At 35.2% G+C, this 20,576-nt stretch overlaps 1 protein-coding gene across 3 annotated transcripts in view; it reads left to right on the top strand.

The window, feature by feature from the left end:
- The window catches only part of DNAH7 (dynein axonemal heavy chain 7), a 108,500-nt gene that overhangs the window by 60,101 nt on the left and 27,823 nt on the right, over positions 1–20,576 (top strand). For all 3 annotated transcript variants that reach the window (XM_057419911.1, XM_057419910.1, XM_057419912.1), the window contains 10 exons: positions 695–821; positions 1,674–1,893; positions 3,118–3,990; positions 4,820–5,049; positions 6,146–6,476; positions 8,861–9,207; positions 11,251–11,431; positions 12,657–12,842; positions 13,904–14,067; positions 20,013–20,167. In XM_057419911.1, coding sequence (XP_057275894.1) covers positions 695–821; positions 1,674–1,893; positions 3,118–3,990; positions 4,820–5,049; positions 6,146–6,476; positions 8,861–9,207; positions 11,251–11,431; positions 12,657–12,842; positions 13,904–14,067; positions 20,013–20,167 — 2,814 coding nt within the window. The remainder of the gene's footprint in view (positions 1–694; positions 822–1,673; positions 1,894–3,117; positions 3,991–4,819; positions 5,050–6,145; positions 6,477–8,860; positions 9,208–11,250; positions 11,432–12,656; positions 12,843–13,903; positions 14,068–20,012; positions 20,168–20,576) is intronic.

Genomic DNA, 20,576 nt, shown 5'->3' with positions numbered 1-20,576 from the left:
AATCATAGAATCGTTAGGGTTGGAAAGGACCTTAAGATCATCTAGTTCCAACCTCTGTTTTAAAAGAACTTACCATGCTAATTTGGTTGCCCTTATCTATGCTCCCAGTGTTAGAGACAGCAGATTGCCCACTTTTCAGCTAGGTTTTTTTCTGATTGGCTGCTGTAAGAAGGTTGAACACACTGTGCAGCAACTTAACCCTGAATTCTAAACAAAAGGGGCAAGTTTCCAATACCTTTCTGGTTTACACCCCCTTATTTCCATAAATAGCTTCATTGTTCAAATCACAATTTAGTCATAAAAAATCCTAACTCTAGAACTGGGATAAAATTTTAAATGAATAAAGTATGCAACATTACTTGCAGAGTTGTCTTTCATTAGGATGCTTTGAAAATCAAGCACATAGTTTTGGAGTTTTATCATAAAAGTTTTCTTATATAACAGAAGCATAGTTAAAATCGTGTCAAATCTATCTATCTATAACTTGAGATTCCAATCTGTATTTTGCAGACTATTGGTTATGGCAGAACTGATTGTCACATGTTGTTTTTATTAGACTTATGACAAAGTATGGTGCTTTTTAATGTGGGCCTGCTAGCTGAATCAAAGATCAGGCAAAAAATGTTAAGCTTTTACTGCTTTATTTTAGTCTTTTTTTCTGTTAGTTATACCATTAATGCTTTCTAATATTTAGGTGGAGGTCGAAACCCAGTAACCCCACGATTCTTGCGACACTTTAATACAGTTACTATTAATGACTTTGATGATGAATCCATGTACACAATTTTTTCTAGAATCTTAGACTGGCACTTAACAATATGGTAAGTAATCTCTATGTACTGGGAAAAATCAAACTCAGTGTTTAAATTATTATACTAGGAAGTCTCCAAGATATGTCTGTGGGACACTGCTGGTAAAAAGAAAATTATGATCTTTTATATCCTGTGCCTTTTGAGTTATTCATTACTCCACAGAAACAGGGCTCATCTTAAAATACTCCAATAGTAAAGTTCTTGTTCTGATGTCTCTAACAGAGGTTTATATTAGCTAGGGCTAATTCAGTTAGTTGATGTATTTCTGTAATACAGAATTCTTTCATGTATACTAACTAAGAATAGAATTTGGTTAGTCATTGTTCAAAGAACAGAACTGGAAACTGCTCTTAAATTTCCTGTGTTTCAAAAAGGCTTACTCTTTCTTTGGCCTTTCACCACTACGTAATTTTTAATTGCATTATTAGGAATGGACTTCAGCTTTCATTATCTGTCCATTCTGACAGCTAAGCCTCAAAAGGTGATCATGTCCTGTTTCTAGACTAAGTTTGTGACAGTTTCTGATCCTTTGAGGGAAAGAAGTCCCAGGAGACAGCAAGAGCTATTTGACCTGACTTCTCCATTGTTAGTCATAAAAATGAGAAGGGTATAATTAGCTATATAACATAGCAGTTTGTCAGCGTGTTCCATAGTTAATAGGTTGGATTTGCAGAGTTAATCTGTTTATCTAGTGACAGAGCTAAGATTTTTTTTAAAGCTACATGTGAGGAAGTATAATCATAGAAATTAAAAATTGGCATGAACTTATAAGTAAATCTGTGTACATGTAAAATTTTATTTATTAAATATGATGCGATTGTGAAAATCATTCGATGCTTACCACCTTTTATAACTTGTTAGTTATAGCTTTCCATCAGAATATGTAGAACTGACTCCACAAATTATTAATGGAACCATGAATATACATAAGGAAGCTATGAAGACTCTACTGCCTACTCCAGCCAAATCTCATTATTTGTTCAATCTCCGTGACTTTTCACGTGTTATTCAAGGTGTTTGCCTGTCAAGGCCTGAAACAACAGAATCTGACAGCATGATAAAACGTCTCTGGGTTCATGAGGTAAATCACTCAATAATAAGGAATTATGTTTGTTTCAAGTAAGAAAAATGTGAATTTGTGTATTTTGTAATTCCATCTCCTGTTGGCTAATAGCTGTGAATTGGTATCACACTCATGAGAAGGGATTTATTTATAAGCAGAGGAAATCAGACATTTTAAGAAATATGAATTGTATCTCAGTAGTATAGTTGATTGTTAAACCTTCACTTTCACGTGATTATGTAGACTCTGTTTGCTGCTTTTAATACCTGCACAGTGTTTTCTCTTTCTTCTCTCTTTCCTCCAAAAAAGGCCAAATCAACAGTGAGATTATTAATTATTATTTTTTTTAATTATTTTTCTTGTTTTTCTTAATTCTGGGCTGCCTTTGGAAGAAATTCTTGAGCTTACTGTCTTCAGCAAATGCTTCTTGTCTTTCAGTCATAATAGGATAGACACACTGAAAGATCTGAAGTGATCTTTAAAAACAGAAGGGAAAGGCCTCATGTAAGCGATATCTGCTCTGGGGTTTCTGTGTTTGTTTTTTTTTGTTGTGTGGTTTTTCTTTTTCTAGGTTAAAAGAAAGCAAAGTTATTGAAAAATGTTGCCTTTAAGTATTTAGCTATAGTTCATAGAATCGAATCAGCATAAAATGACTATGTAAGTGATCATTAGAATGCATGAAAGTGATGAACTATGGAAGTGATGATCCATCATCCTTCCCCAAAGCAGGATCACCTAAAGAGAGGAACAGCAGTAACTTTTGGATTACTTTTTTTTCCCTCCTAAAAATTTCTTACAGTTCTCTAAGTAAAGATGAAAGATATTCAGACTTCCAGGCAATCTGTTCAAGTTCTTCACTATCTTTTACTCTAATATCCAGTTGCAGTCTTCTTTCTTGAAATACAACACTATAACTTGTCCTATCCTGCTGTAGTGGAAAGATCAACATGTTCCCACCCTCTTTGCAGCAGCCTTTTATGCATTTATGTAATAACATTTATAAATATATGTATATGTGTGTGTGTATGTATTTTCCATCTGGATTTCCATTTCAGAAGCATTATTACTGGGCTTAACTGTTCAAATGAATTCTAAATATCTGTGTAGTGTTTTCTACATAGCGAAGTTTAAGTTTATATTTTGAAGTCTTTTGCAGAATTGTATTTGTTTTAACTTGTCTAAAAGAAGTACAGGTACAAGAGCAGAAGCAGCTGTTCAAAGAGTTACTTCTTTATTATACAGGTTCTTAGAGTATATTATGATCGCTTGGTGGATAATCCTGACCGGGCTTGGCTTGTTGGATTTATCCAAGAAGTAGTGAAAAATGACTTAAATGAAGACTTTAATGAACTTTTCCAAAATCTGGACTTCAACAGTGATGGCCGAGTTGAAGAAGATGACTTGCGTAGCCTAATGTTTTGTGATTTTCATGACCCTAAGAGAGAGGACACTACATACAGAGAGATTAATAATGTGGATCAATTGAGATTAGTTGTAGAGAGTCACCTTGAAGAGTTTAATAACATGAGCAAAAAGCCAATGCAGCTTGTCCTGTTCCGATTTGCTATCGAACATATTTGTAGAATTTCCCGCATTTTGAAACAGCCTCGCAGCCATGCCCTCCTTGTTGGTGTTGGTGGTAGTGGCCGGCAGTCTCTTACTCGATTAGCAGCCCATATGGCTGAATACAACCTTTTTCAGGTTGAAATAACTAAAAGTTATGGTAACAACGAGTGGCATAAAGACTTAAAAGTCATATTAAGAAAATCTGCTGAAGGAGAAACACAGGGAGTTTTCTTGTTCACAGATACACAGATTAAAAAGGAATCATTCTTAGAAGACGTTAATAATTTACTAAATGCAGGTGAAGTGCCAAACCTCTTTGCAGTAGATGAGAAACAAGAAATTTGTGATCAAATGCGTCAAATAGATCGCCAACAGGACAGGTCAAAACAGACAGATGGCAGTCCTATAGCTCTTTTTAACATGTTTGTTGCTCGCTGTCGAGATCAGCTACATATAGTACTGGCAATGAGTCCCATTGGAGATGCTTTTCGTAATCGCCTTCGTAAATTTCCGGCCCTTGTTAACTGCTGCACACTGGACTGGTTTCAGGTAAATACAAAGCTTTTGTTGGTATTCCACTGGAAATGCCATGGAAACTTGATTTCAAGCCTTTTTATAATGAGTAATTCTCTTTGGTCAAGTTAGCGGTGGAAAATATCTTGAATATTCTTAGTGTTATGTTTTAAATTATTTACACCATTAGAACCATTCTGACTGTAATAAAGGCCAGTATAGGCTGAATGCAAAATCATCAAGGAAATACCTGTGGTATAAGACCATATACCTGAATGAACATAGAACCGGAGACATTACAGACTTAGGTATGTAGTGTTTTCTTATATTACTATGACTGGCAGAATCTAGGGTGCCAAAATGTTTGAAACTGATATGCCTGTCAAAGACAGAACTTTTGATATAGATTTTTTCCCCACTACTTTGTAATAAAACTATATTCTGACTGTGCAAAAGAACTTAGAATATATAAGATGTAGAATTTAATCATATAGAGAATCTGAGGAGCTTAAGTTTCATCAAGTCTTAAAATGCAGTGCTGTATCTTTAAAGGTTATTTTGAAGAGGAAGAGTGGAGACAGTCACACACACATATGGACGGAATGAAAATGCAAAATATTCCTTTTAGTAACAGTGTTTGTACTGGATGAAATGAAAAGTGGGCTTGAACGGAATCCCTAAGTAGTTTGGTTCTTTCCAGTTCTTTTATTGTCCTATTTGCTGATCTTTTCATTAGGAAGTCATTTCTCTGTGCCTTGGTAACTTTACCTATGAAATGAGGTAAAAATGCTTTTTTTAAAAATGTGTTAAGATTTGTGAGTGTGAAATATTGAATAAGAGAAAGGCATTTATTAATTTGTTGTAGTCATGGCCTGAAGATGCATTAGAAGCTGTTGCCTCTCGCTTCTTGGAAGATGTTGAAATGTCAGAAGGAACTCGAAGTGGATGTATTGATATGTGTAAAAGCTTTCATACATCTACCATTGATTTATCAGACTTATACTGTGCAGAGCTTCAAAGACACAACTATGTTACACCTACTTCATACTTGGAATTAATCTACACTTTTAAAAGTCTACTTGAAAAGAAACGCACGTAAGGATTTATAATGTGACCTTTTTTAAAGGAGCTCAAGTTCACTAAAAATATTTTCTATCTCTTATAGCTAATTGGAACAAAACAAGTGAATTGTTTTCAGTTAATTTAAATTGACAGAATGGCATAAAATGGACTCATAGGACGCATGCTTTCTCACTGGATGAAAGGTCTTGACTTGATGCTCTCGAAACATACCTGCGTTAGACCACTTCTGACATCCCCGGTGACATTGCTATATGTTGATTATGTATATTATGCTACCAGAGTAATTAATGCAGTCTGCTTACTTCATGCTTCTCTGAGGGATGTGGGGAAGATATTATGTGGGAAAACGACTTTCAATTTGATAGGTGTCAGTGGCTTGCTAACAGGGTTCAGCTGTGCTATGCCTGTGTAGAAAGGACCTCTGTATGCATGTGCACATCTATTCTATTCTCATGGCTGGTGAGGGAAAGTTCCTTTTTATTTCTTTTCCTACTCATTGGTAAGACACTACCATAACAATTAAGACAAGTGCTTAATTTGATCAACACACTGTATGAAACACTGCATACAGCAAGATATTCCAGGAAAAAAGGAGCACTGTTTTGAATGTAGTGATCCAGTGCCTTTGGAATTTCTTGATTCTGACACTACTGGTTGTCCCCAGAGCCATTCACTGATGCTAAAATGATTTTCCAAGTGATAGTAATTCTGTTTCAACCTCACCTCAACTAATAATCCAACAGGTAACTAATATAACAGGCATAGGCATATCCCCATCTCTTCCCTCTTCTTTTCTGGTCTGTTACTACCATGCCATCTTGACTTTCTAGCTCCTGCCAACAAAGGGGCAGAAGCTTAACAATCATTTATTCACCTGTAAGTGATCACTTATTTGTCTATATCCCAATCTTTGAGTATACATGATAGAATAGTTCAAGACTGGCTCAAGTAATCCCTGCTATGTTTACTGCTTGTTGAGCAAATCAAACAAGATTGACAGAGCATTTGATTATTCAGAGTAGCACAAAATTTGGGGAATGGCTCCCAATGAATTAAGTGGTCAAATACTGATAAAATACCTTTATAATAAAGTACTATTTGTTTTCAGTAGGGTGATGAAATTGAAAAGAAGATATGAAGTTGGCTTGGAGAAACTGAACTCTGCTGTGTCTCAAGTAGCCTCCATGCAGTCTGAGCTGGAGGCTCTGCAACCTCAGCTACGGGTAGCTAGCAAGCAGGTTGATGAGATGATGGCTGTTATTGAAAAAGAATCTTTGGAAGTAGCCAAAACTGAAAAAGTCGTGAAAGCTGATGAAGAAGTGGCAAATGAGCAGGCTATGGCTGCAAAAGCCATCAAAGATGAATGTGATGCTGACTTAGCACAAGCCATGCCTTTTTTAGAAAATGCTCTGGCTGCCCTGGACACTCTCACTTCACAGGTATGGCTAACAATACGTATTTACATACTGGAGAGGTATGCAGATTTCAAAAGTATGGAATATCTGCCTTTTCAGATTTTACATGTTACTGTGTCTGTTTTCTAGTGTAAAAGCTGTAACAAAATTTTTATGGATTACAAGACCAAATATTCTGGACACTTCAAAATTCATAGTTACAAAAATATTTTGACTCAACAATGGAGAAGTTAGAAAATGTACGCTTTTAACTTCCTTACTCAGAACCTGCCAGCTTTTCGACTAATATTTTCATATCCAGTTCTTCAGAGCCTAGAAACTGATGTTGAAATTCTGTGCTTCCCTGTAAGCGTATGACAGTGGAGTCAGCCGCCTCTGGTTTTGTGGATATTCAGGTTTCCTTTGCCTGGATAACGGATGGACTATATACTCCAGCTATAGTTGCTGAAAACAAGATTTTGAAAACTTTCAGGGAAACAGAAAAATTGATTTTTTTATTACTTACAACTATTGCTTGGTATCAAAAGTTTTAGATTCTGGCATTGTCAAATCATTGAATTCCTTTGCTAAAATAGCTACTTAGTCCCTTCAAGGCAATTGCATTATACTTGGCATAACAAGGTAAGAACGAGGCTTTGAAGGCTAATGAAGTAATAACTCAGTGTCTCCAAGAAGGGAGTATTGTAATACAAGAGGAAAAAAAAAAAGGTAGTAGGAACTTTCAAGGGAAAAAAACCCCAGTTTTTTCCTCAAAATATGTTTAAATAGCATGATGAACTCCAAAAGCTCTGCGTGCAGGGAGAGCTTTGAGTATCTGTACAGGACTCTCATTTTTGATTTCACCCTTCACACGTAATTCAGTACTGCTGACATGAGTATCTGAAGTCAAAAGGATCTCTGTACCTCATATGGTTCTTTGTTCAGCAAAGATTAGAGAAAGTATAACAGTCTTAAATGTTATTTATTGTTGACCATCTAAGTTTCTAGCAATGCATATACAAAGACATAAATTTAGAACTAGGAAGGGACCTTTGGAAGTTGTCTTCTTCAGACTGTAATCTTGGTAATCTGTTTCACTTTACACATTTATCATTAAGAAGATTTTCCTGGTGTTTACTTTTAATTTTACTCATTACAACTTAACCTTGTTTCTGTCCTGCCCCCCGTGAACACGGTTCTTTATCTTTTATGCAGTTAAAGACTGTACTCATTTATCTCAGCACTTCCAGTTTTCTTTTCTATAAACGAAGTAATCACTATGCTTTTAGTCTTTTCTCATAAATCAAATTTGCTTTCCTGGTTATTTTTTCTGGACTTTTCCATACTCACTCCAGGTGCTTTTTCTATCTGAACTGCATATATATGCAATCCTATATGGATCCTATATGAATCCTATATGCATATATATGCAAGCTCTCAAAGTCTAAAACTAGTTGGCAAAATAAACATGAGAATCTAAAAAATCCTTTAATTCGCTGAAGTATGTGTTCTCTGAGAAAAGCTCTTAGAAAGAATATTTGTATTTCCATGCAGAGTTATTCTTTGGGAAGAATAAAAGAGATTATTTTCCATAAATCCTTAGATTAAAAACCCCTTGCTTAATTAATTGTACACATACGTGTAGTAGTATTTCATTCTTTTATTATTCTATATTTGCAGTTAAAACTTTGCTTATTAATTTCCTGCTATTTTTTGTAATGTCAGTACTTTTTACCCAGTAATTGTCTTCCTTTTAGCTATCTCTTTTCTCCTTCGGCTCACTCTGGGAGTTCAGTAACTGACCAGAATACTAATTGATTTATTTGCTGTACTTGAAGAGCATAGATCATTAGTTCTGGGTTGAAGGCAGCTTTTACCTTGTTATCTTAAATCTACTAATCCGCTGATGCTGTGATCCGGTAAGCTTGGAAGTATTGTGTTACAGCCTGAAGTGAAGGGTAGAGCATAACACTGGAACATCTGTACTCTATAACTGAGCTGCCATGCCCAGTGCTGAATTAGAAGCAGAACAAAGTGCAACTAAAAATGAATTACACATAAGAGTTTGTTGCTTTGTCTGAACTGATTGTTGATTAGATTTCAGAGATTTTTGTCTATAAGTCAGTGTTAGTTTAACTTGCATAGTACCTTAGAGAAAAGACCAGAAAGAATGGAAAAAAAAATGAAATAAGTTTGGACATCCCCCCCAAGCAAACAAAAATGATAAATATGCATGGACAATGCAGGCTTGTGCTATGAGGTTGATATTATAGATGGTGTTTAGAATTATCAAGTATGAGAACAGCAAATGTTTACGGAAAAATATTATCTTGACATGAAAAAAGGTTATTATTATTTCTGTTGTAATAGAAGAATCAATACACCTGTGTTCAGAGCTCTAAAGGTGGTTTTTTTACTATAATTTTAAGGATATTACAGTGGTTAAGTCCATGAAGAGTCCTCCTTCTGGTGTCAAGCTTGTAATGGAAGCTATATGCATCCTTAAAGGTGTCAAAGCAGATAGGATTCCAGATCCATCAGGTTCTGGGAAAAAAATCGAGGATTTCTGGGGTCCTGCTAAGAGACTTCTGGGTGACATAAGATTTCTACAGTCTCTCCATGAATATGACAAGGATAACATTCCTGCAGCTTACATGGCTATCATAAGAAAACAGTATCTTACAAATCCTGAATTTGTACCAGAGAAGGTTCGAAATGCTTCCACAGCAGCAGAGGGTCTGTGCAAATGGGTCATAGCCATGGAGTTATATGATACGTAAGTATGTATAAAGATAATTTTTGAAAGGTTAAAATAAATTTGATTAAAGAGATCAGGTTATTTTGATGTTAAGGTATAGAGCCTGATTTTCAGTTCTGAATTTTTCTAAGACATGGGAGCAACAATGTGCTCAGGAAATAGTTAAAGGAATTATTGAAATGCCTTTGGAAGTTTCTGGTAATCATATCAAGACAAAAGGATATTTTTTGTTACACTTTCAATGCACTGAAAAAGTGTGCTTATTTTTTGTGATGCTTCCTAATTTGAAACATCTGTAACTCACATTTAACAGTAAATCAGCACTGGGTGACTAAAGTCAACCTGTAGTTTGAATGTTAAGTGATGGTAGGTAATGCATGCCTTCATTTGAGAGGATATTGTGTTACTTTACCAAAATATTAGTAAATGCATGCTTGAGAGACTTCTCAAATTGAGAGCAACTGTTAACATTACAAGTACCAACTGACAGAGAGAAAATTGACTAAAAAGGTTGACTTTAAAGCAGATCTACAACTTGAGTATGAGAGTGGATTAATTAATTATGAGGTTAATACTTGTGAAATGCTATTTCAGTTGAGCATAGGGACATTCTAACACATTTTGTTGCTTGTTGGTTTTGGATAGATAAATAATATGTTACTTCCAATACTCTCCTCACAAAAGTACCTGTGTAAAAGTCTGAAATCCTGAAAACTGGAAAATAGATTCTTGGAAGTGAAAAGATGGCTTTTTTCCTGTGTTTTGTATTTTATTTTATTTTTGTACAGAGTTGGCCGTATATGTGTGTACAGTGTTTGTGAATATTAATATATATGATTATTTATGTATTTCTAATGTCACAAATAATGGATTCTAAATTGTGTTCAAATATGACAGTTTGGAAGCATAATCCTTTTTGCTTTTAACTGTTACCTGTTATTAAAGAAAAAATTGCAGAAACTGCTTAAGTGGTGAATGCCCCATCCCTGGAGGTGTTCAAGGCCAGGTTGGATGGAGTTTTGGGTGACATGGTCTAGTGTGAGGTGTCCCTAGCCATGGCAGGGATTTTGAACTAGATGATCTTAATGTCCTTTCCAACCCTAAGTATTCTATGATTCTAAGATTAAGCAAAACCCGATTATCTTTAGATATCATCAGATTGATATGAAATGGAATACTGCATGAGCTACTGTGTTGCAAAAGTTTTATGTCATTTTTCAGAATCATAGAATGGTTTGGGTTGGAAAGGACCTTAAGATCATCAAGTTCCAACCGCCCTGCCATGGGCAGGGGCACCTCCCGCTAAACCATGTCACCCAAGATTCTGTCCAACCTGGCCTTGAACACTGCCAGGGAAGGAGCCTTCACAGCTTCCTTGGACAACCCATTCCAGTGCCTCACCACCCTCACAGCAAAGAATTTCTTCCTTATATCCAATCTAAACTTCCCCTGTTTAAATTTTAACCCATTACCCCTTGTCCTATCACTACAGTCCCTAATGAAGAGTCCCTCTCCAGCACCCCTATAGGCCCCCTTCAGATACTGGAAGGCTGCTATGAGGTCTCCAAGCAGCCTTCTCTTCTTCAGGCTGAACAGTCCCAACTTTCTCAGCCTGTCTTCATATGGGAGGTGCTCCAGTCCCCTGATCATCCTCGTGGCCCTCCTCTGGACTTGTTCCAACAGTTCCATGTCCTTTTTATGTTGAGGACACCAGAACTGCACACAATACTCCAGGTGAGGTCTCATGAGAGCAGAGTAGAGGGGCAGGATCACCTCCTTTGACCTGCTGGTCACGTACCTTTTGGTGCAGCCCAGGGCACGGTTGGATTTCTGGGCTCAAGTGCACACTGAAGCTGGCTCATGTTCATTTGCTCATCAATCAACACCCCCAAGTCCTTCTCTGCAGGGCTGCTCTGAATTTCTTCTCTGTCCAACCTGTAGCTGTGCCTGGGATTGCTCCAACCCAGGTGCAGGACCTTGCACCATGTTAATTTTTAAAATAGCAACCCTGGAGTGAGAGTGTAGCTTTTTGTTGTTTAATTTATTCTTTGACTTTTTTAGAGTGGCAAAAAATGTTGCACCCAAAAAGCTGAAGTTGAATCAAGCTGAAGGAGAACTGAAGATTGCTATGGATAGCCTAAGGCAGAAACAAGCAGACCTGAAGGAGGTTCAAGATAAATTGGCTGTACTCCAGGATACGTTGGAATCCAAGAAACAGGAGAAGGCGGACTTGGAAAATCAGGTATATGATGGATATACAGTAAAATTCTTTAAAATTTGCTTCTTTGTCAAATGATTCTTCAACTGCCAATATGTCATAATTTCAGATAACTATCTTTTTATTTTGGTGTAATGGTCCTGAACTTATAAATGGGCAAAGCATTGGGAATAAATGCTTTAAAGTAATAGGAAATATAGATGCTATGAATTTACCAACTGATACCCCTCTCCTACACTCTCACTTATATCTGCTTTTGATAATTTTTCGATGATTGCACTAAGAATTTGATTCATCTATTAACTTGCAAGTGAGTACATTTAAAGTTTTGAAAGTTTATTTATGCCTTTTCTACTAATGCAATTTTGAGAATGTTTTTGGTAAACTCTGCTCCTGACTGGTAAGAACTGTCACATGTGCAGAAATAGGCAATATTTAGAAGAGATTTTAAAGATTGCTGTGCATCATCTTGAGCTATTTTACAAAAATAGTTTTGGAATTTGAAGTGGAATCTTAATTCTTGTCTGTAGTTAAAGTCAGTTCTTTGTGTGTTTCTCCTGCATGCTGATACGGTTTGGAAGTAGAAGGGAGGGATAAACTGCACAAGCATTTTGTTACTGTGGTGTAAATTGCCTGCTATGGTTACCAAAAGAAAGACAGGATTGTAACAGCAGGGAGAGTTGACAATTTTCCTCCTATCCTGTGGCTGAAATGTGTCTTTACTTAATCGTAATGAATTCTAACACAGCTGAATTAAATTCCTCTTAGGTTATAAACATGCCTGGAAAGATGGCTTAATTAAAAACCAACAACAGAAATGCAGAATATGTATTCATAAGGATGGGGTATGTTTAGGGGTTTTTGATTGGTTGGTTCTTTTGCAGAAACATACCTACTTTCATGAGACAGTGATGTCTTTGGAGGTGTTTTTGTTTCTTTTATGACATACATACAGATAATTTCCTTGACTATGAATATCTTCCATATTGCATACAGAGCTATTTTGAATTGTATGATTTATACTGGTCTTCCTCCTTTATTTGGATGAAAATGTAACTGAATAGATTTTATTGTACTGGTACTGAGATTGTTTTTGTTCTTTAAAATTTTTATTATAATACAAAAGTGCTTTCTATTTGATGAAATTACTTAAGAAAACACTGTACAGGAAAATAGTCCTTGAATGCTTCTAATATTTGTAAAATGTCTTTAAAGTCATCATGTAATCGGCCATTTTTTTCATTCTGAGGTTGACTTATGCAGCAAAAAACTACAGCGAGCAGAACAATTGATTAGTGGCCTTGGGGGCGAGACAGTTCGTTGGCATGACACTGCTTTGGACCTGGGACAGAAGTACACCAATTTGACTGGAGATATACTTATTTCATCAGGAATTGTAGCTTACCTAGGAGCCTTTACATCCAGCTACAGAAAAGTAATACGTGCAGGGATTTTGTCCCTGTGTTTTGTAATAATTAAATTTAATTATTTTTTCTTCTATTACAAAGTTTATATTTTTTATTTATGTTTTAATAGAATTCATAAGTGGAACCAAAACTATTGTAGTATTTTGAGCTTTGTTTTTAAGATTCTCAGGGGAAATTCTTCCTTTGTTCTCCTTATTCCAGTGTAAGGCATGGAGTTCTTTGGTTGCTTTTTCTTCTCTGAAGCAATTGCTGGTAACTTTATACCTGATGATAGCTCTGGTTACTCTCATTCAATGGCTAAATTCTCTTCAACTTGAAAGAAAACAGAATTAGGTTCTATTTCAACAGCATCAAAATTAAGCAAGTTCTGAAAGTGGTCTAATTCTGTGCAAAACCAGACAAAAGATAAAATAGCTCAGTAATGTAGCAGACTTGTGCCTGTAACTCTTAGTGAATTCTGAATACAAAATTTTGACATGGAAGCTGATTTTAGCTATAACAAATGTTGGATGTCAAGATTACCCTGACTTTGAAAGTTTTTGAACTCCAAACCTGAACACCAAAACCTGCCACTGAATTCAGCCATATAAATTAATCTCCATTTCTTTTGAAAATCAGGATAGTCCAGGATATAAAAAATTGCTAAAAATGAAGAGAGAAAAGAAATCAATGTGCCTCATTTTAACATAGAATTTGGATGTAATCCTTATTTCAAATTTTCCTTCAATGTATTTCCTTCGTTCATTTTTTCTTAGAAAATTTTGTACTGTTCTTTCAAACAAATATGAATAAAGTATATTATTACTTATACTGAAATGGTAAATGAAATCATACCAAGGCTTTGATCAAATAAACTTGTATTTCATACATAAAAGTCACATACAAAGGCATTTTTAAAAGACATTTTTAGACATTTTATGCAGAAAGATGAGTTTCTTTCCATCTGAAGATCTAATGATCTTGCATGTAGCATATGTTATGGGAAAAGGGTTGAAAACTACATTTTTCTAATGGTTTGAAAAATCTGGAAATAGGCAGAACTTCAGTTATTATTTTTCTTTTTATCTAGATGCAAACTAAAGAGTGGGTATTGCTATGTAAAACAAGAAACATTCCTTGTTCTGATGATTTTTCCTTAACAAATACCCTGGGAGAACCAGTAAAGATCAGAGCTTGGAATATTGCTGGACTACCTTATGACACGTTTTCTATCGATAATGGCATCATTATCTCGTAAGTAAACACATTAAAAAAAGGAAAAATATTCATTAAGTAGCGTCTCGCAACATGCTTTTCTGCTTTTATAGACAGTTTTCTACTGTATATCCAGTTTAACAGTCAGAGTTATAAAACTACTGTAATGCTCAAATTTATAAAAAATACTAGTAATACTTTTTAACATTATAAGGTATTTTTTTTTAAATCTGAATTCACTCCCCTCCTTTTTAACCCCTATGGATTGATATAATGATACCCCCCCCTTTTTATTACAAACATGCTGCACACTGGATTCAGTTTAAGACATCCTAAAGTGCTCCAGGAGTAAAATTTTGACTACTATTCTTGTAGTGTAATCAGTAGATACAGAAGTAATTCTCCTTAAAAAAGCACTTTATTTTTAAAGAAATGTGCTACCACCAGTTGCTGCCAAGAGGCGTCTCTGCAGAGGTACTGAACATTATTCTGCTCATCTTCCTATGAGAGTCACACACTTTTCCCCTAAGATGGCACTGGAAGTATAGACAATGTCTTGATTAGCTCTGTATGAACAGTTTTCCGCTTTATGTTGCCAACTGGTAGGAGATTAACATCCAGGCTTGTCACATATTTAGTATATAAAGCCCTGACATTTTGGAAGTGTTGGTTTGTACACTGGGAACTTTATTTTGCTAGGGCACAGTAACAAAACAGTGAAAAAAGGCCCATGTGTATCTTTTACTGAAGGCAGTAAAGGAGGTGCAGAAAGCTAGAATGGAGAGACTTTCTAGTCTTTCTTACAGACGATGATCCTAACCATGTGGTCTGGCCAGTTTCTTCCTCTGTCTCTTGCCTTTTATTCTGTGTACTCCTAAGCTGCCTCAGAAAGAAAAGGTGTGAGATTGATCTTTCCTGCAGTAACTTCTGATTTCACAAATGTGGGCTTTCACATCCTGTTGGGAAGCTGAGGGTTAGATACTGTTCTTCCTCATCCATGTCATAGTTTTAGATATTTGACAAAAGGTGAAGAGGTGTATCTGCACTGACAATTTGGCATCTGTTTTCTTTAGGGCCTCATTTCCCTACCAGTACTTCATACAGACTAGTAATTCCTAGGATCCCTTCTGGAGCAGAACAACCCAGCATATTCCTAGACAACAGCTAAGAGAGCTTTGGGTTTTGGGTTAGTGTAGGGACCTCTTTAGCAGGAATTATGAATGGGGCACCACAAAGTCTTCTTTGCACCCATTCCAGTCCTCAAAGAACTTTAAAAAATAAGTGAACTCGGAAACTTGATTATATCTTTGGAGCACTGCAATTTGCTAAATACTATTTATGGTTGCAACTGCATGGCAGTTGCAATTGCAGCTTCCTATTGTAATGTAGTTAGAATTACAATAGGCTTATCAAAAGTTGAAGAAAGTTCTGATAAGGAAACAAGGATTTATTTTTCATTTGAAATCCCCTATTTGTTTCTGAATTTTCCCTTTTGAATTTATCTTCAGCTGCATCCAAATAAAATCCTTCAAATTTATGTAACAATACATTGTTTGATCTAAAGCATTTTTAAAATTCTGCATCTTTAAAGATATTCTCATTCTTCTTTGTAAGGTGGAACAAATTCTGAAATTGCAATAATACTGATGGAAAGAAAATACAGATCCCAAGAACTCTAAATCTTAATATTATTGCCTTTCACTTTTAAGATGATTCTACATTCTTACGTGGTGTTCCAATACATGCACATCTGTCTCACGTTAGTCACTAGAAATATGTTTGTCTGGACAGAGTTCATCTGGTATATACCCACATCACAATCAGTGCAAACATCAGTGATTTCTTTGACAATGTGTAGCTCACTAGTGATTAGCTTTAGATTAATGAGTCTACTGATGACTGAAGTATATATGGCACTGACACTTTTGTTAAATACAGAGCAGGTGCTTGCAACAGACTAAGCTTTGTGACCTTGCATAAGCAGTTATGATTTTCATTTGGACTTTGTGTTTGTGAAACAAAAAAACCTCTCAGTCCTGCCCAGTCTGCTTGCTAATGCCTTGGTACTGACTTTGAGTTTTCAGGTTTTTTCTTAGTACAGCTGAAGCTGAACTGACTGTGAAACAACACTGTTTTAACTGCTTTTCTGTTTATGATTGCTACCCATTTATGTCATGTCTGTTGGTTCTCTTTTTTGGATGATGAATAAGTAATTCTTACAATTCTTTTCCATAGCCAGGTTAATTGTTGTCACGCCTATGGTAACAGGTAGCTAATATTTATGCATCTTTTATACAGTGTGCTACTGCAGAAACTTACTAATATCTTTTATTTTTACTATGATTTATATGAAAATTCTTAGACTGAAAATTCTACAGATTGAGGAGTCTAATGTGACTGGTGAATGAATATTTCTTTTACTGTAGAGTGAATGTTAGGTTTTCACACATAACTGAAATTGAATATTATAGAGTTAACCTGTGGAAGCATAGACGCATGGATAGTATTTCAGCTTTGGCAACGGGATATGTGGCAAAGGGCAAAATGAAACAGGACAAAATAATGCACTATCTAAAGAATCTTAATGTATTTTTGTTTGACTTCAAAATTGGCATTGATTGTACTTCTGGAAGCAAAACTACTCATTGAAGTTAGAGGATATACACTGGGATTATGACTGTATATGTTACTTTTTTAGGCAATTACCCTTTTAATAATGCAATCACTCAGGCTAAACAGTTGACAAATGTTAATGGATTCAACACTTCTACAGTACATCCTAACACTTCACTTTTTATAAAGCTTTGATCAAAATTCTCTTCAAACTAATGGAGAGATGGTTAGCATTTTAAAAGTAAATAATGATAGCCTTTAATTTTGAAATCTGAGATAGATTCTACTTCAAATTGATGATACACATTATGCCTGTAGTTATGAGTTTATGGCTAGATTAATTTTATATAAAGACCCCAGGAACCATATAAAATGCAAGTGAAGCTTTTTATAACAGATTTGTCAAAAGACAGAATGGGAGAGCTATTCAGGGATAATTTACAAACACACAGAGTGACTTCTTATGCATTCCCATCAATGAAGAGGATTTTATCATTAATTTTATCATTATGTGTTCAGCTGTTATTAGAGAATTACTCTTTAGTTATTCAGTCTTAAGTATTTTATGTCTATTACACAATAAGTCTGAACTGGGATATGCTGAAAACAATACGTGAAGTAGTTAGGGAAAGAGGCACATTCTGTAGGTTTTGGCTGAGGTTTTCTCAAATTTAAAATAAAAGCAAGCAAAATCATTACAAGCAAATGACATAAATTGTGCCTGGTTTAGAATATGCCTAACATGTAAGTTCACTATGTTCAGTTTACAGTTTGCAATTGCTATATCACCTTGTATCATTTTATTCTTAAAATCACCTGGCCATATATCCCTTGGGTCTCCCTTCAGGTTCTCATAAGCAACTGAACTATCTAGCAGTTTGGGAGCTCAGTAGTACACTTGGGATCCATTGGTGAACACTTACCTGCTGTGAGTTTGTCTTCTAATACTGCTGATGCTACTTCCTCATCTGACAGATGTTCGGATTTCAAATTCTCTGTTTACTTCTCTAGACCTACTGTGGTACCAAATTTTCCCTTATCTGTGTTTACCAAATTATTCAAAATACTTGTAACTTTACAAAGCCCACATTTTAACTTTCTTAATGTCTGCTTAGATACCACGCTGTCCTGGTGGATTACTAATGCATTTCCTGAATCTCTCAATGTATTTTACTTGTGAAAACTTCTTCCCTTATAGGTAGGCTGGGCATGGTTCCTTTTAGATGACCCATTTTGCTAAATCATTCTGTAAGGGGGAAGAAAGCCATCCCCCTTCAGCTGGTGAAGGGTCACTGCCAAGTCCAGTTTGTGATCCATATCACAGAAGGAACCTCTGTATAGCATACCATGTATAATCTCAGGCTAGTGCCACACATGGTAGATTTCTCTTCCAAAACTTTTGCTCCTAAACTTCTGCTAACCTATCTTGCTTCCACAATGTCCATTTTCAATCCAAAGAACCTCAAGCTGCTTCTGCTCTCTAGCTCCATATATGTATATATACACATACATATACACAGTCACATTCATTTGTGCACATTTTACTGTGCAGGGATTCTGCAAGCAGCATCAGTCACAATTTCTGAGTAGTACTTTTTCACTAATACGCATGCATGATAATTAGGACTAACACAACTAAGCTAAACATCCATTTGCTCACAACTACATCAAGAACACTTTCTATGTTAGCCAGAAGGTTGATATCAAGGTGAGGAAATGTTTGCCTCTGTTGCATCTTGGCAAAGGATTGGTCGTTGATCTTGCTGAGCTGCCAAATCTGACATCAGTTGCCAAAAAAATAAAAACCAGTTTCTGCTTTCTTCTTCTTTGCAAAGTTCCAAACCTTCTTGTGAGTTGCTAAGCAACCAACTTCCCTTTCAGCTTTGTTTTCACCTTTTCTATCTTGCACAGTTTTGTTTATCTGGTCTCTCACAGCTTAAAATGAAAAATTCAGTAATGATAATCTAGTCAACACAGCTGTGCCCCACAGAAGTGTGCCTGAGTTACAGCTGAACCCTCAGAAAAAGGGTTACGTGCATGTTATTGTGTACTGTAGTATTACACATGTATAAATAGGCCTTACAACTATGCTTGGTCCTTAATAAGTTTATGAAATAGCGATTGTAATAGAGAACATCAAGGATTTTTCTTAAACTGTGCTTTACCTTTTTTAAAATTGCTCTCTTAAAGAGGATCAAGGTGTATAATGTGTTACACAGTTTTGCCTGCCAGCAACTTTGAAACTTACAATAAGCCTGCAAGAACTTAGATTGCATTGAACTAAACTTGTCTGAGCATTGTCTTTTAGAAGTTTCACTGTATCTACAACTACTTCCTCTGTACCTTTTTCTAATTCAAGACTTATCACTTTCTTTTGACAATTTATGGAAACCTTTCATGAAACATCACTCTTTCGAAGAACAAGGTATAAATAAAGATCAGACAAATCCCGAGATTGTGTTTTACTTTTCATACATTTCATCTTAGAATTTTTAAGGAAACTAAGAATATGGAGCAGACATGTTTACATGATAAGTTTTATTTGTGAATCAAAATTTTTCAAGAGAGAGAAGTTAATTTTTTAAAAATATATTAAATAATTTGCCATTTTCACTCTGTGTAAGGTAACTTGTAATAATGGTAGAGGCTGTAGAAGTCTGAAAGATTTCTTTTTAAGCTAAATTTGGAAAAAAAAGCTATTACCATTTTTTACCTTCCAGTAGTATACTATATTGTATTCTGCCTGCTTAGATGGTTTCTAATTTAGGTGGTTATTGTTGTAATTGGCCATTAAAATGTTTCACTAGTTTTAGATATCTTGGTAATGTAACTACATGTAGTAGAGAGCCATAAAAATATCTGTGAAGTAGTTACTAAAAGTCTGACAAGAACAAAACATAGAAGTCCTTTGTGTCTGTATCTGTTTAAAAGTTAGGGATTAAAAGGTCTTTGAATCTGCTTACACATTTTCCTTTACGCTACCTCTAAAACGGTTCTTTAGTGGAAATTTCCATTCATTTTCACTGGAAAAATGCTCACTTATGTATATGACTGTATTAAAACTATTCAGAATTTCAAAACTAAGTGTGCTATTTTTATTTTGAAAATGTTATAAATTTAAATGTGATTAAACTTTCTAGGAAGCAAGAAGTCTTATTCTGAGTACTTTTTTTGAAAGAGTAAAATTGTGGGGTTTTTGGAACAAAGAACTTTAATCTGTCTCCCCTTAAATTTCTTAAGGATTATAACTGGGTATTTCATAGTGACATACTTTTGTTTTAATGACAAAAAGGAATAAATACCTTATGAAGTACTTTAAGGTACTGAAAAACTTATATTTCAATTTTGAACGTTTTTATTTTTCCCTTCAGTAATGCAAGAAGATGGCCTCTGATGATAGATCCTCAGGGTCAAGCAAATAAATGGATAAAGAACATGGAAAAAAACAATAATTTGCATATAATCAAACTCAGCGACTCTGAATTTGTTACAACCCTGGAAAACTGCATTCAGTTTGGCAGTCCTGGTAAGTTGATTAATGGAAGTGTAAATTCCAGAAGAACCTGGAGGGGGCACAATTAGCTAAGAAATGAAACTCCGATGAGTATCGAATGGTCTCATAATTAAGGAAAGAGAATATTTTTTTTCTCATTTTGAGTCAAATTAGTACTAAAGTAATTACAGTCCTCACCTCAGGTTATAAGATACTTCTTATCACAATATAATAGTTTAATTTGTATCTTTTAATTGCCTTATGAGATTTGTAATTTCTTTGTTTTCATGTTACAGTAATTTTATTTCTAAAGAGTAACATTAATTTTATTTGTCTCTTCAAGACTATAAATACTGGATTGCTAAGCTGTGATCATTAATGATTCTTGTATTCTCTGTAGTACCTTTGTTGCAATTAGTCTTATTACCCTCAAATAGAAATA

The sequence above is a fragment of the Pezoporus wallicus genome, unplaced genomic scaffold, assembly GCF_028554395.1.
Source record: "Pezoporus wallicus isolate ANWC-B61680 ecotype Strahan unplaced genomic scaffold, APGP_CSIRO_Pwel_v1 contig_4710, whole genome shotgun sequence".
Lineage (NCBI taxonomy): Eukaryota > Metazoa > Chordata > Aves > Psittaciformes > Psittacidae > Pezoporus > Pezoporus wallicus.
This window is presented reverse-complemented; position numbering and strand designations above follow the sequence as displayed.